The sequence below is a fragment of the Triticum dicoccoides genome, chromosome 2A (genome assembly GCF_002162155.2).
Source record: "Triticum dicoccoides isolate Atlit2015 ecotype Zavitan chromosome 2A, WEW_v2.0, whole genome shotgun sequence".
Classification (NCBI taxonomy): Eukaryota; Viridiplantae; Streptophyta; class Magnoliopsida; order Poales; family Poaceae; genus Triticum; species Triticum dicoccoides.
In genome coordinates this window covers 756,940,435-756,955,075 of record NC_041382.1, presented here as the reverse complement: position 1 = coordinate 756,955,075, position 14,641 = coordinate 756,940,435, and the positions used below count along the sequence as shown (strand labels likewise).

General features: G+C 44.8%; 2 protein-coding genes across 2 annotated transcripts; both read left to right on the top strand.

Annotated features, from left to right (window-relative positions):
- The first annotated feature begins 1,702 nt into the window (after positions 1-1,702).
- On the top strand, positions 1,703-2,766 carry LOC119356996 (ethylene-responsive transcription factor 7-like). Its single transcript, XM_037623978.1, has one exon. The coding sequence runs from the start codon at positions 1,956-1,958 to the stop codon at positions 2,535-2,537; it is 582 nt and encodes a 193-aa protein (XP_037479875.1). The 5' UTR covers positions 1,703-1,955; the 3' UTR covers positions 2,538-2,766.
- A 9,351-nt stretch (positions 2,767-12,117) lies between these two features.
- On the top strand, positions 12,118-14,293 carry LOC119356994 (cannabidiolic acid synthase-like 2). Its single transcript, XM_037623977.1, has one exon. It carries the CDS (start codon positions 12,183-12,185, stop codon positions 13,776-13,778), a length of 1,596 nt encoding a protein of 531 aa, XP_037479874.1. The 5' UTR covers positions 12,118-12,182; the 3' UTR covers positions 13,779-14,293.
- The last annotated feature ends 348 nt before the right edge of the window (positions 14,294-14,641 follow it).

Here is a 14,641-nt window from a genome sequence, read left to right as displayed (position 1 = left end):
TGGGGAAAAGGGAAAAAGGCCCATGTGGAGCCCACTAGCGGCCACGTTAGGCAATTGGCTCTAATCTACTGGCCTGGGGTTCTCCCGTAATTAGCGTGTGCGTGGCCGCGTGGGATAACTGCGCACAAAGTTTTGTGGCCGCCTCTCCGAGCCTTGCCGCCCCACTGCCTCCGCTCCCCCTGCCCTGTTCACGATCTGGTTGATACAGCGACGGCACAATGCAGCTTGATCAATTCTTACGGCTCCGATCAACAAACTAGCCAAAGGTTAAACACATCAGACTATCTAATCTCCCTGACTCTCTCAATTCGCATCTTACATCTTGTTTCATTGTCGAACTTATACATCAGTTTTTGGTTGCTTCGGTCGTGTGATTTGTGGCAATATAATTCTATCTTGTACGTCTCCCTAGAAATTATGGTGATTATGAAGCAAATTATCTAGTACAAGTTCCTATTTGTGATGCAATTTTTTTCTATGTCAAATTTACCTAATTTCAGATTGCAATTCAGCAGCTATGAAGGGAAAACTGCCAATCATAGAGGCCAATTTAAACTAATACAAGTTTCATATGTTTTTTTTTCATTGGATATTTGTTTACCTAGTTTGGCTTGGCCCCCCCTATACCTAAATCCTGGCTCCGCCCGTGTTCCTAAATGTAAGACATTTATCAGTTTAATACATCTAAACTTAGTTTTTTTGTTAGAGAAATATTTAAACTTTGTTTATGGCGATTTCAGCCTACAACCAAACATGACCCAAGGCCTTCCCAAGTTTGATCGACAAATCCCAAATTATTTGCTCTGGCTGAATTGTACACATCCTGGGTCGTGGAACCCGAAATATGTACCCATACGGCTAATTCATCATGTAAAGCGAAGCCCTCTCTTTGCCCGGAATCATGCAAAGCGGTACGTTCATATCCCAGCGGGAGTACCGTTTGATTTGAATCTTCCGTGCCCGCCACAGTGGAACAAGGAACAGAGCCTCGGCCACAACCCCACCCGCGTAATTCATTCACGATAGTAAATGATGAACCGACACCACCCCGAACAAAACGCAGACGGCTGGGATTACAGTAATTTACTACTACTGTGGCAATAATGAATTCCGCCAGACGCCCGTAATTTCCACCGCCGAATACACTTCAATTCCACCCGCAAAAAAAGAATACACTTCAATTCCGTCAGGCGTCGCCCGTGACAGTGAGGCCGCGTCTGCGTGCCAGCCGCAGCACGGCGCACGGAGGATACGATCCGATCCAACCCAACCCAACCCAACCCCCTACCCAGCGTCACGTACTCCCCACGCTGCACCGCTGGGCGGGGCGGGGCGGTTCGATTTGAACGCCACCGAATCTCGGCGCGCAGTCTGCCGCCCCTGTGGAGCCGATCCGATCCGATCTAGTGCGGCCGGAGCGCGCTCCACGTCGCGGACAGCGCACCCACAGCCGGCGAGCGAGCTACGCGTAGTAGCGGCGGCACAAGCCAAAGGAAACGTGTTATCCCTGCTGCCGACGCGGGAGAACAAAGTAAACTCGGCGAAGACCGGTCTCGTGTGGGAGGGAGGGAGAGTGAGGACCAAGGGTGCGGAAGGTGGGAAGAAGCGGCCGCCCACCAACGCTGGCTGAGCTATCCCTCCCGCGCGTCGCCTCCCACCCCACCACGCACCCGCACGCGCCTCCTCCCCCTTCTTCTACCCCCCTCCCCCGCCCCTTCACACCATCACAGCCCACCCCACCGGCGCCGCCTTCTCCGAGCTCCGACACAGCGGCAGCCCCCTCTGCGCAGAGTCAACAAGTCAAGCCTTTCTCAAGCCCAGAGCAGGGTAGACGCCCGGCCTGACCAGCTCGGGGCAGCACCCTCGGCCTCCGGTGATAGCCACTAGCCAGCCGCGTCTCGGCGAGGAAACAGCGGGAGCTGGCTCAAGCGATTGCCGGCCGGCGTTCTACTACTATGAGGAACGGCAGCACCGTGTGCGACGCGGCGGCGGCTGTGGGACTGGGCGTGGCGCCGCGGTACAGGGGCGTGCGGAAGCGGCCGTGGGGCCGGTTCGCAGCGGAGATCCGGGACCCGGCCAAGCGGGCGCGGGTCTGGCTCGGCACCTACGACTCCGCCGAGGCCGCCGCCCGCGCCTACGACGTCGCCGCGCGCACCCTCCGCGGCCCGCTCGCCACCACCAACTTCCCCCACGACCTCGTCTCCTTCCCCACGCTCCCCGCGCTGCCGCGTCCGTCTCCACCGGCTTCCCCCGACCCCGCCTGCAGCGCCAGCTCCACCGTCGAGTCCTACAGCGGGCCCAGGGCGGCGAACGCGCCTCGGGCCGTGCCGCGCGCGCCAGCGCCGACGCCCTTGCTAGCGAAGCTCCCAGGCGGCGACGCAGGATGCCAGAGCGACTGCGCCTCCTCGGCCTCCGTCGTGGACGACGCCGGCGACGAGGCCGCCTCGGCCGTCGTCCGGCCGCGCGCGCCCTTCGTGTTCGACCTCAACCTCCCGCCGCCGTCGGACGAGCTGTGCACGGAGCTGCGGCTCTTCTAGGACGGATCCACCGGACACGGATCGCCGGACGAGCTGTGCGCCAAAGCTAGCGATTTTAATTTTTTCTTCTATTCTTTTTCCTCCTGATTAGATTAGACAGATGATGTGTGCAAGAGAAGACCGATTGTACCACCAGCACTACTACTATTCTTTACGCGATAAGAATTGCGGTTGATTGATTGATGCCCAAATTTTGCGATCTGATTAAGAGTTGATTTTTGCTTGCCCACTTGGATGCAACTTTATGGACATCTTGCGTGCGAGTGTAACCGGAGAGCATTCGCAGCAACTTTGCGAATTGCAAGCAAGAAATGCTTCGAATACGACCGCTGAATTGTTTATTAGTGGTGGGGTTTTGAGATGTTCTAGCCTTCGCCCGAGTGGTTCATTCACCTTTCCTTTGCTCCCTCCCTCCCTCCCTGGTATTTCTTCTGTGTTATATTTTTTTGCAGGGTTTTCTTCTGTATTCAGACTGGACTGATGGTTCCTCTTTTTTTGCCAACACTGCACTGCTACGGCCAGTAACGAGATTAATACTTATGGGCCCACCAATTTGAAGAAGATGGTGGATCATGTTCTGGGTTTGTGGTTCATGGATTTTGAGGAGTTTCATGGCGTGTTCTAACATGTGGATGACATATCAGCGATGTAGCCGCGTCGAGCTCGGGTGAAAAGGTGATTTGTCTTTTTATTCGTTGATGCTGCTCTGGTTATACCGGAGTTAGATGACGAATGTTGGTGACAAGCTCAAAAGATTCTTCATTCTAATTTTCTTTCTTGACTAGTGTTTCCTTTTATAAAGTCAAGCGTTCTACTATTTTTACAGTTTTGTCAGGTCAATATTTACTTGAATTGTATTATATTCTTCATGATATAAAAAGACATGTATCATCATAAAAAAACACTACTAAACTGCCTATTGGCCCACCAATTTGAACGCCGTTTGAAATAAATATTGCTCCCTACAAACCACATTACTTATCGCTGATTTAGTAGTAGCAGTACCGATATTAGTCTTTTGAAAAACATACCGGTATTACTCCCTCTGATTTACTTGTAGTACCGAAATAACTAGATTGCTTATGCAACCTTCCAAACATATGCGAGTTCTCTATATTCAAACCAAATAATCTGAATGCAAGCTCCCTAAGGAAAATATGTTTTTGGATTAAAAAATATTTATGATTTTGAAGAAACATTTCAAATCCTAGAAAAGTGAGCATAAATCTGGAAAAAAGTTACATACTCCAAAAAAATGTTTGCAAATTTCAAAATTTACTCATGATGACTAAAAAATGTTCTCAGATTTAATTCTTTCCAGATTTTTAAAAAATTCGTGAATGTGAAAAAATAATCAAAATATAAAAAAATGGTCACATATTTGAAAATGTTCTCGTATTTCAAGAAAGTTTTCATGAGTTTTAAAACTGTTCACAGATTAAAAAACTTGATGAATTTGATAAAATATTATATATGATTTTTTTCTCAGATTTTAAAACTTATTCCTTGATTATATCAAAATCACAAAATTCTAAAAATGTTTCAAATTTCAAACCTTGTTCCCATATTTCAAAAAATGTTCATGATCTTTAAAAAGATGTTCATGAATTGGAACAATGTGCCAAATTAAAAAAAGTTTAAAGTTTTGAGGAACGTTTCCACATTTCAAAAGTATCCATGACCTACACAAACGGTTCCGTAATTCAAAAACAAAAAACGAAAAAGAGAAAAACAACAAGAAAAAACAAAGAGAAAAAGGAACACCCGAACGGCAGCCTACCACAAGGAAACTACCTCACTACTACTTTGCGTGACAACGGAACGAGAAAGTGGGCAACATATCTCGTGAATCCAAACTATTTGTGTGTCCATGTATCCCCTTTCTTTTCATCCCCACGATCTTAATCGTACGAATTATCAGAGTTTGTGGTAATTTAACACTAACACGCCCACCCTCCGACTAAAACCAACAACTTAATTTTGCAACAATACCCCAACTTCTGTATGCGTCGTGCGCCGCCGCCACCGCCGAACTGCAGGTACCTCTAATTTCGATCGATTTGATCCTGACGTGCACCGGCACCCACCCGGCCGCCCCCATGCAGGTAGCATCCCAATCCTTACGTGCTCCTCTACTCCCATGTTAACACGAACCAGACAAGCACCAACAAGTGCCCCATGCTTGTATTTCCCCGATCTGATCTATCTCATGTATAACTGAAATATTCTGCTGCAGGCTGCAGCGGCGACTAGAGACGGACAAGCAGCAAGTATGTCTGATCTCAAAACTGAACAAAGACATCGCAAGCCACTTCTCGTAGTTCAGAAGCTTTACTGAACAGTATTTGCTTCGACCATGTAACTCAGAAAGTTTCAACACATAATGGATCTAGTCACTTCATTTTGTAGATGTTCAGGGGAACCTTTCATACTGACTTTTTGCTTATGGCATTGATCTCAAAACCGGACAATGTTGTTGCAGACCACTTCCTTTAAGTCAAAAGGTGATCAATACATGTTTTGACCTAGTTTTAACAATGCATAACTGAACTAGTCACAGAAATTTTTCACAGTAGCAGAGAAGGCTTATTTTTTGCCAAATGCCAAGCAAACTGACAGGAATTTCACTAACATGACTATGTGGGCAAGAATTGCACTAGTACAATCTGTTATTGCCTACAGCTTCAGGATATAAGCAAACTGACATGCTATAGGATACAAGCACTGCACTAGTACATCTTCGGCATGCCTACATCTCTACAGGCTACAGGCTATAAGCAAAGCAATTAAGCATCGCACTAATACATCTGCTACAGTCAACAAACAGCTTCCTACAGACGTCATGCTACAACATCGGGACTGTCGTGGTTGTAGGAGGCTATCCAGGGGGTGTTGGCACATGACGGCAGATCCAAAAAATTATATGTAAAAAAAACCAAAATCCCAAGGGACAGTCTAGCGTACGACACATGACGGCAGCTGCCTACATCAATTGGCGTGCTTCCAGCGTACCAAAAGTGATCTCTTGCTTGCCCCTAGAGGGTACTACCTCTGTCCTGTTTTATTAATTTCATTGTAGTTTGAGTTAAAATTTGACCATATATTTTACTAGCAAAATGACAATGCATGTCACAAAAAATTATATTATTGGATTCTTATTTGAATATACTTCCCAGTGATATTATTTTTGCTACATATAACTTATATTTTATTCGTTAAAATCATGGTCAAAATCTCTATCTCTACCTAATAATAAAGCACGGTGGGTTTCTGTCATCCGTCGCCCTTTTTTGCAAAAAAAGTCCCTACAGTTTGTTGAAATCAACCCGCAGTCCATCTTTAAGTCATACCGAACTGTTTTTTTAATTTTCTCAGAAAACCCCCTGACATTTCAGGTAATCAACCCGCCGTCCATATTTAAGTCATGAATCGTTTTTTTGCGTTTTAACACAAAACCCCCTGACCTTTCGGTTAATCAATCCACAGTTTATCTAAAACAAAATTATCCATATCTTTTAAATCGTAACTTCGATTTTAACATATTATATATGAAATTTGATTAGAAAAATGTGTAGAATCTAAATACGCTGTTACTTTTAGCTATTAAATATTTCTAAACTATTAATTTGGGTGCAAACATAATCAATAGTGCACGGTCCATTTTTCTTTCGCACCGGCGGCGATCCAAATTGCAAATAAACACACATTAAAACCAGATTGAGAGGAAAAAAACATTGATAACCACACATGCACAACTTTGGAAAACCTCGCAGGAAAAAAACAACATTTTTCTCAACTTATTCTGAGCGATTGTGTGCGTGCGAGCGCGTGCGCGTGCGCGCGCGCGCGCGTGTGTGTGTATGTGTGTGTGTGAGAGAGAGAGAGAAAGACGCCTTAGGACTGACCACATTCAAATGCGTTTTCGTTGTGTGAGCATTGAGACCACTGTCGGGAACACAGATGTGATGCCATTTTAAAAGAAAAAAACGCCTACCTATCAGGGTCTCGAGTCGTGGTTATTGGGTTAAGAGCGTGTGTGTTTTTCTGCCCCGTTGCAACACACGGGCTCTTTTGCTAGTATAAACCAAAATACAAGGGGGACTAATAAATCAAAATGGAGGTAGTGACCTTTAATTAGTTGGTCCCTGATACATGCGCGGAAAAGAAAGGACGCGTGTATCGTGTTGTCTGGGTTCGCCAGCCCATCCCAATTACTCCCAGTCCAAACTATTTGTTTCTCTAGGTCAAGTGCTGTAGTAATTCACCACCAAGCTTGCTACCAGGACCATGTGCTATTTTTGGGTCTTTTTAAATATCAGAAAATGATCAAATATTTGAATTTTCTTAAAAAATTCTATATAATTATTAATGAAACTTAATGAACATTAGTAAATTCATAAAAAGGTCACAAATTTTATGTATTATGCTATTTTTAAAGAATATTCATGGAATAAAAATGTAACTAAAATTTAATATATGTTAAAATTTATAAATATTAGTATCAATTTTTAAAAAATTCTTGAGTTTTAAGAATTACTCAAGAATGTTCTAGAAAAATCATGAATTTAAAAAGTTCAAGGATTATAAATTTCCCCAAATTTCAAAATAATTTTTGCAAAGTAATATAATATTTTAAATTTGAATAATGGTTGCGAATTAAAACATGTAAAAAACATACAAAGTAAAAAAACCCATAAAAACCTTAAAGAAACACAAAAAAAAGAGAAAAATCAAAATCTTTTTGAAAGTTGCCTAACCAGAAAGTCCTCTATTACATGTGACAGACCTATTACCTTCGTAGCGTGCAAGCTTTTGGTGGCATGACGCTGGCGTGGCTATGATCGCCTTTCACAAGAACAAGCAGGTTAGTTTTTTCTTTTGCACATATTTTGAAAAAGAATCTAAACACATATAAACCAAAACTTATATTCACATAAAAGTGGTAAAAAAACACCAATTTTAAAAATATTAACACGGTGTATTTCTTTTATGAGAGTAACTACAAATGAATATTTATAGCACTAAAACATGTGTATGACATTAAAGATGTTCTTTACATTATAGAGAAGATTATACAATATAAAATAAGGTTCGTGTAATTCAAAGAAAATGTATCGGATCATTCGAAAAATGTACGTTACATTTTTAATTATTTGATGCATTTCGAAATGTGTTTTTAATATTTAAAAAATATTATTATACAATGTATCATTCAAAAGGATTTAATGCGTATTTGAAAACATTTTAACACATATTTGAAACAATCCACAAACCATTTATTTGATTATTTTTAATCATGTATTTCTGACCTATTTAATGCGCATGAATTCTTTTTTATACTATACCGATAATGTACAATGTGAATGAAAATAATATACATCAAAACACATTTTGGAAAAACTGAATGATGTATTTGAAATATGCTAAACATATCTAAAAACTTTTTATATGTATAACAAAAATCAACAATATTTATGAAAAAATAGGCATCAAAGATATACTTGAAAAGAATGTTGAACTTGCATAAAATAATATTTTCATATGTATACCAAAAATATACAACGTATATGAAAAGAAATACGAATCAAAAAATAAATTTTAAAAAAGACTAATGGTGTATTTAAAAAATATTAAACTTGTAAATTAATTGCTTGATGTATACAAAATATTTATAATGTGTGAAAAATTAGAGATGTGTTAAAAAAGAAAAAAGAAAAGAAAAAAATGGAGAAGAAAACCAATGAAAGAAACAAAAGAAAATCATTGTAAGAAAAAAAAGGAAAATGTGAAGAAAACCGTAGAAAAACCTAAAACCCCGAAGAAAACGGACGTGGAATAATGAAAAAACAGATAAAAATCATAAAAAAAGGTCGCATGCACCTACTGTATTGAGTCGATGTATTACGTCTCCAAACTAGCGACAGAAAGCGCTAGTGGAATGGCACCGCGTCATGTGCGGAATAAGAGACACCTTTGATGTGTAGTACTAACAAATAAAAATAAAATAAGCTTGTTTCAAAGTAAATTTGTTGGTACAAAATGAAATATATGATACACTTTGAAATAGTATTTTTTAACAAACATTATATAATAAGTTTGAATCAATACAAAATCTATAAAAAAACTGAAAATGTGCATGAATCTCAAATAACGACAAAGCACATCTCAATGTAGAAAAATCACTCTCGAGATAGTCCCCACTCATGAGATACTTGTGCACAACTGAATCAACGATGGAATGCAATACTTCAACGGTGACTAGGTTACGGTGTCCCGCGGGTTCTCCTGCGTGGTGCTTCTCTTCCCCTGTCTTTGATCATGTTGTTGTCATTGTTTTTATTTAGGTCGGCCAATTGCAGCGATAGATTGACATCTACTACCCCTGTAAAAGCACGAAGGGTGGAGATCCAAAGTATCTGCACCGTCCAGTAAAGTAATCCAACGATCCACAACCCCCCTATGTTTAGCACCAACCATGTGTGCCCACCAAATCCCGCTGCCACGGAACTGAAAAGAAATTCTGCACACTTATCCTGCCGGCTCCGTACCCAGGATCTTTTAACTGAAACCCATAGATGCTTGTACTTTGTCCTCCTCCCCAGCATTCAAAAAATCACCAAAACTATAGTATTTTGCTCTAAGAACTCTTGCAGTAAGTGATTCGGGTTTCATTAAGACCCTCGAGGCTTGCCTAGCTAGGATAGCCATATTAAACAGTTTAATGTCTTGAAAACCCAACCCTCCACAAAATTTGGGCATCGTCAATGTGCTCCAAGATACCCAGCTAGGCTTTCCCTGTCCTTCCTTGCTGGCCCCCCAAAATTTGCGAATCAAAGAATTGATGTGTTCACATAGACCACGAGGGAGTTTAAAACACGACATCGAGTAAACCCGAACAACTTGTGCAACCAATTTAATTAAGACCTGCTTTCCTCCTGTAGAAAGGAGTTTTTCCATCCATCCTTTGATCTTGCTCCATACCCTGTCTTTCAGAAACTTGAAAGCACTGTTTTTTCTACCACCAACATCAGAGGGCATACCCAAATACATTTCAGAGAGGGACTCATCTATGATGTTTAAAGCATTCTTCACCTCATCACTTAGTGTGTTTGGGCACCCCTTACTGAAGAAAACAGAAGACTTGGACAAGTTTATTCTCTGACTAAAAGCATTGCAGTAACTATCCATTAAAGAAGACACCTCATTTGCTCCAAAAGAACTGACTTTGACAAACAACAGGCTATCATCCGCGAAGAGAAATGGCTTACGGGCGAAGCCGATGGAGCCACTCGTATTCCATTGAGGTGCGATGATTCATAATTAGTTATTAAGAGGCACGTAATGACCTGGGCTTCAAGCAGAAACATGTATGGAGAAATTGGGTCTCCATGACGGATTCCTCTGGATGATCTGAACTCTTCTAGTTTACCACATTTGAAAAGGGCAAAAAAATGGATAGAACTAACCATCCTCATGATTAATGCCACCCATGATGGTGCATATCCCAGTTTGACCATTATAGCCTCCAGATATTCCCATTCAACAAAGTCATATGCTTTCATCATGTCTAGTTTCACTGCACAAAAATTATTTTTGGGTCTTGTTCCTCTTCATGAAATGCAGACATTCATATGTAGTGATGTTGTTGTCTGTAATCAGTCTACCTGGGACAAACACTAACTGTTCCTCAGAAATAATGTTAGGTAAGATCTACTTTAGTCTGTTAGATAAAACCTTGGAAGCAATCTTATATAAGACGTTGCACAGACTTATGGGCCGGAATTGAGATAACTATGTCGAGTCTTTTACCTTTGGAATCAATACTAAGATTTTCTCATTAATTACCTCAGGGCTCTCCTCGCCTTGAATAATGCGAAAAACACATCAGTGACTCAGCACCACATAGCTCCCAGTGTTGTTGGAAGAAGTGAGCAGCCCGTCCGGGCTAGGAGCCTTCGTTGGGTACATTTGAAAGAGAGCTTTTTAAACCTCCTCGGACGTAAAAGGGGCCATCAAGTTTGCATTCATCGCTGGTGTCATGCTTTTGTGGTTCCAACGAGAGTGGCTAGAGATCGAGAAGGCCTTGTGACGTTTTGACCAAGATTTTCAAATTTTGAACCCAATAATAGCCCTAAAAGTGTAGGCTCATAATTAACAAACCTAGGCACTACAAAGAACAAATTTAACATCAAGCCCATCTATTAGATCCTCACAATCGATCTAATAGACAAACAAGATAAAAACTCCATTTGCCTGAAAAAAGATAAAAATTCCATGAGATTTTTTATCTCTATGGTGCCTTCTAGTAAATCTTCTGTATCTAAATAGCTAGCTCCCACTAACTATTTCTCTCAACGTGTAAAGATGCCACATCATCGCATAATATGCATGAGAAAAAGGCTCACACCCACTATCATATCTCTCTCAAGATGCAAGCATGCCACTTCATCATGGCATGCATGGAAAAAGACCCATCTTAACATGCAAACATACATGAGGTTTTTCAATTTATTATGCTATATATATTTAATAAACATTTTACAACTATATAGAAATCAAACATAATAAATTATATGTAGTTTTAGTTTTAGTTTTTTATATTATTACTTCTCATATTCATGTTTCATACAACAAATTACATTGAAATATGTTATAAAATATTCTCACAACAACGTGCGGGGTATCATTTAGTTTATAAAGTTGTTACATGGAAGAAAGATCGGGTTCAATATCTTCTAGTCCTCATATTCTTGTGCATATGATAGATAGTTCTAGAAATGACGTTCTACCATGCACAAAATATTCCATGCATGCATCCACATTGTTTCACCGGTTTGGCATTCATGCCACATTTCTAGTCTGAGACAAAATATATGTGGTCACGATATATTACATAATGTTTTATTGGGTCTTTTTTTTTCTCATTTAAAAGTTTAATGTTTTGTTGTCTACCAGCAAAAAAGTGCACTTGTTGCAAAATGAATTCGCTGGTACACAATGAAACATCATGATACTCTTTGAAATAACGGGAAAAGGTAACAAAATATCTTACAATAATTTGAAACACCACAGAATTTATCAATATTCTTTTAGAAAACATGGGTGGCACGGATCTCACAATAGCGACGGAACACATCTCACTGCAGAAAAATCACTATCTAGATAGTTCTCACTCATGCGAACCAATCTTTGGTTGAGATGGTTAGGTGGACAGTGGTATCCCAACCCACCAGGGTTCAAATTCTGGTGCTCGCATTTATCCTGGATTTATTTCAGGAATTTGGGCGATACGCTTTCAGTGGGAGGAGACGTTCCCGTCGACTACGAGTCGCCTACAGTAACTTCGTAAAATCTCAAAATGATATGCCGGCTCAGTCTCTCGAAAGTGTTCATAGGGGTAGGGTGTGCGTGTGTGCGTTCATAAGGGTGAGTGTATGCGCGTTTATATGAGCGCTTGCGCGTTAAAAAAAAAGATAGTTCCCACTCATGACTTACTCGTACATAAACGCATCAACGATGTCCCTTGATGCAATACGTGCACGATCTCGTGTTTCACGTGGAACAGAGGGAGCAGTAATAATTGAAGTAGTACAACACTCTCGCTCAGAGGATTGATCGAGGAGCTCCACATCATTCAACTTTACAATGCTCAGAGGCTTAGCACTCGCGTTTTCCGTGAGCTTCTTCTCTTGCCACCTGACGTCTGTTGCTTCCCTAGCTTCCCCCGGTGGCCATGGCTTCCTCCAATGCCTACGGGAGAAGATACCCAGCGAGCTGGTGTACACGCAGAGCTCCAGCAACTTCACTGACGTGCTGTTCTCCTCCATCAAGAACCCCAAGTTCTTCACCACCGCCACGGCGAGGCCGCCGCTCTGCATCGTGACGCCCGGCGACGCCTCCCACGTCCAGGCCGCTGTGCTGTGCGGCCGCAGGCAGGGCGTGCGCCTCCGTGTGCGCAGCGGCGGGCACGACTACGAGGGCCTGTCGTACCGCTCGACGCGGCCGTCCGAGGTGTTCGCGGTGGTCGACCTCGGCGCCAGCCTCCGGGCCGTGCGCGTCGACTGGCTCGAGTCCACGGCCTGGGTCGACTCCGGCGCCACCATCGGGGAGCTGTACTACGCCATCGCGAGGAACAACTCCCGGGTCGCGTTCCCGGCCGGCGAGTGCCCGACCGTCGGCGTGGGCGGCCACTTCAGCGGCGGGGGCATCGGAATGATGACGCGCAAGCATGGCCTCGCCGTCGACAAGATCGTCGACGCCAGGCTGGTCAACGCCGACGGGGACCTCCTAGACAGGGCCGGCATGGGGGAGGACCTTTTCTGGGCCATCCGCGGCGGCGGCGGAGGGAGCTTCGGCATCGTGCTCTCGTGGAAGGTCCAGCTCGTGCAGGTCCCGCCGACGGTGACTGTGTTCAACATCGGGAAGACGGTCGACCAGGGCGCCCTGGAAATCCTCACCAGATGGCAGCACGTCGCACCGTCGCTCCCCAGCGACCTCACCATAAGGGTGATCGTAAAGCAAGGGCAGCAGGCTCTGTTCCAGGCCGTTTACCTCGGCGCGTGCGGCGCGCTGGTGGCGACGATGGACAAGCAGTTCCCGAAGCTGGGCATGACGAGCGCCGACTGCCAGCAGATGACCTGGCTGCAGTCCGCGGCCACGCCCTTCCTCAGCTTCGCCAGCAATGGCACGCTGGAGGAAGTGCTCCTGGACAGGACCGTCTGGACGAGCGCCTTCACCAAGGCCAAGTCCGACTACGTCCTGCGCGCCATCCCAAAGGCCGTGTGGAAGGACATCTTCTCCCGCTGGTTCGCCATGGACGGCGCGGGGGACATCATCCTGGAGCCCCACGGCGGGTTCATGGATAGCGTCCCTGCCGCCGCCACGCCATACCCGCACCGGAACGGCGTGCTGTACGTCATCCAGTACATCGCATCCTGGCAGCAGCAGGGTGACGGCGGCGCTGCGGCCAAGAGCTGGATCGACGGCTTATACGACTTCATGGGGCAGCACGTGTGCAAGAATCCGAGGCGGGCGTACGTGAACTTCCGCGACCTGGACATCGGCCAGAACGACGACGACGACGGCACCTTCGAGAGCGGAAAGGTCTGGGGCGAGCGGTACTTCGTGGGCAACTACCGAAGGCTAGCGGCGGTGAAGGCCGCCGTAGATCCGACGAACTACTTCAGAAACCAGCAGAGCATCCCGCCGCTGATGGAGACGACGACGACGCAAGTGATCTAGCAGAGCTGCATGCATGTGCGAGAGGTATCAGACGAATTAACAGTACGATCTTGATGTGTCTACTACAAGTCGAGATCAATTTGCTTTCATGAATGAGTTAATTGCATAAAACCATCATATTTTGGGCTTCTTCTCCAGAAAACCACCTGGTCTCTAATCATTTGCAAAAATCACCGCATATTCAGTAAACCTTTTGTAAAAAGCACTGATCAAGTGATTTACCCCGTTTAATCACTTTCTGGCAAGTGAGACCAGAATGTAAGAAGCTGATTTGGCAACATATTAAAACACACACACCTACATCTAAAAGAAAAACGCAATAAGGCCCTCCCCTTGCGGATAACCTCGAGCAGTCCAAATACTCCAAAGCCCTTGACCGCCGCCGCGCTGCTGTCCGGTCGGCGCCGCTCCTCCGCTGTCAGACACACCCCTCCTATCGCCGGAGACCATTGTCAGCGCCGCCGCGCCCGTCTTCTTACTCGCGGCGACAAAGAAGTGGCGGGAGGAGCGCCTCCATACTCGCGGCCGCGGGGCCGTTCTCCGCCGCGCGCTCGCTCCACCAGCCATGCCATTTGCCGGAAGCAGCGCAAGTGCGGCTTCTGCTCGGGGCCTTGAAAGCCGGCGGCGCGCCCAGGCCCTGCCGTGGCCGCGCCTCTGCCATCTCTCGAGGACGCCTAGGCCGTTCGACACCCAGGAGCGTGCTACCGGCTCCAGGGGAGCAAAGAGGTGCGCCACAACCCTGTCGCCTCCTCTTCGTGGATCCAGGAGCTCACCACCGCCCAGACCGAGCTCCGATGGCCGCCACACCCTGGATCGACGATGTGGCGTGCGCTAGATGACCAGGTGGCGCGGCTCGAGAGCGT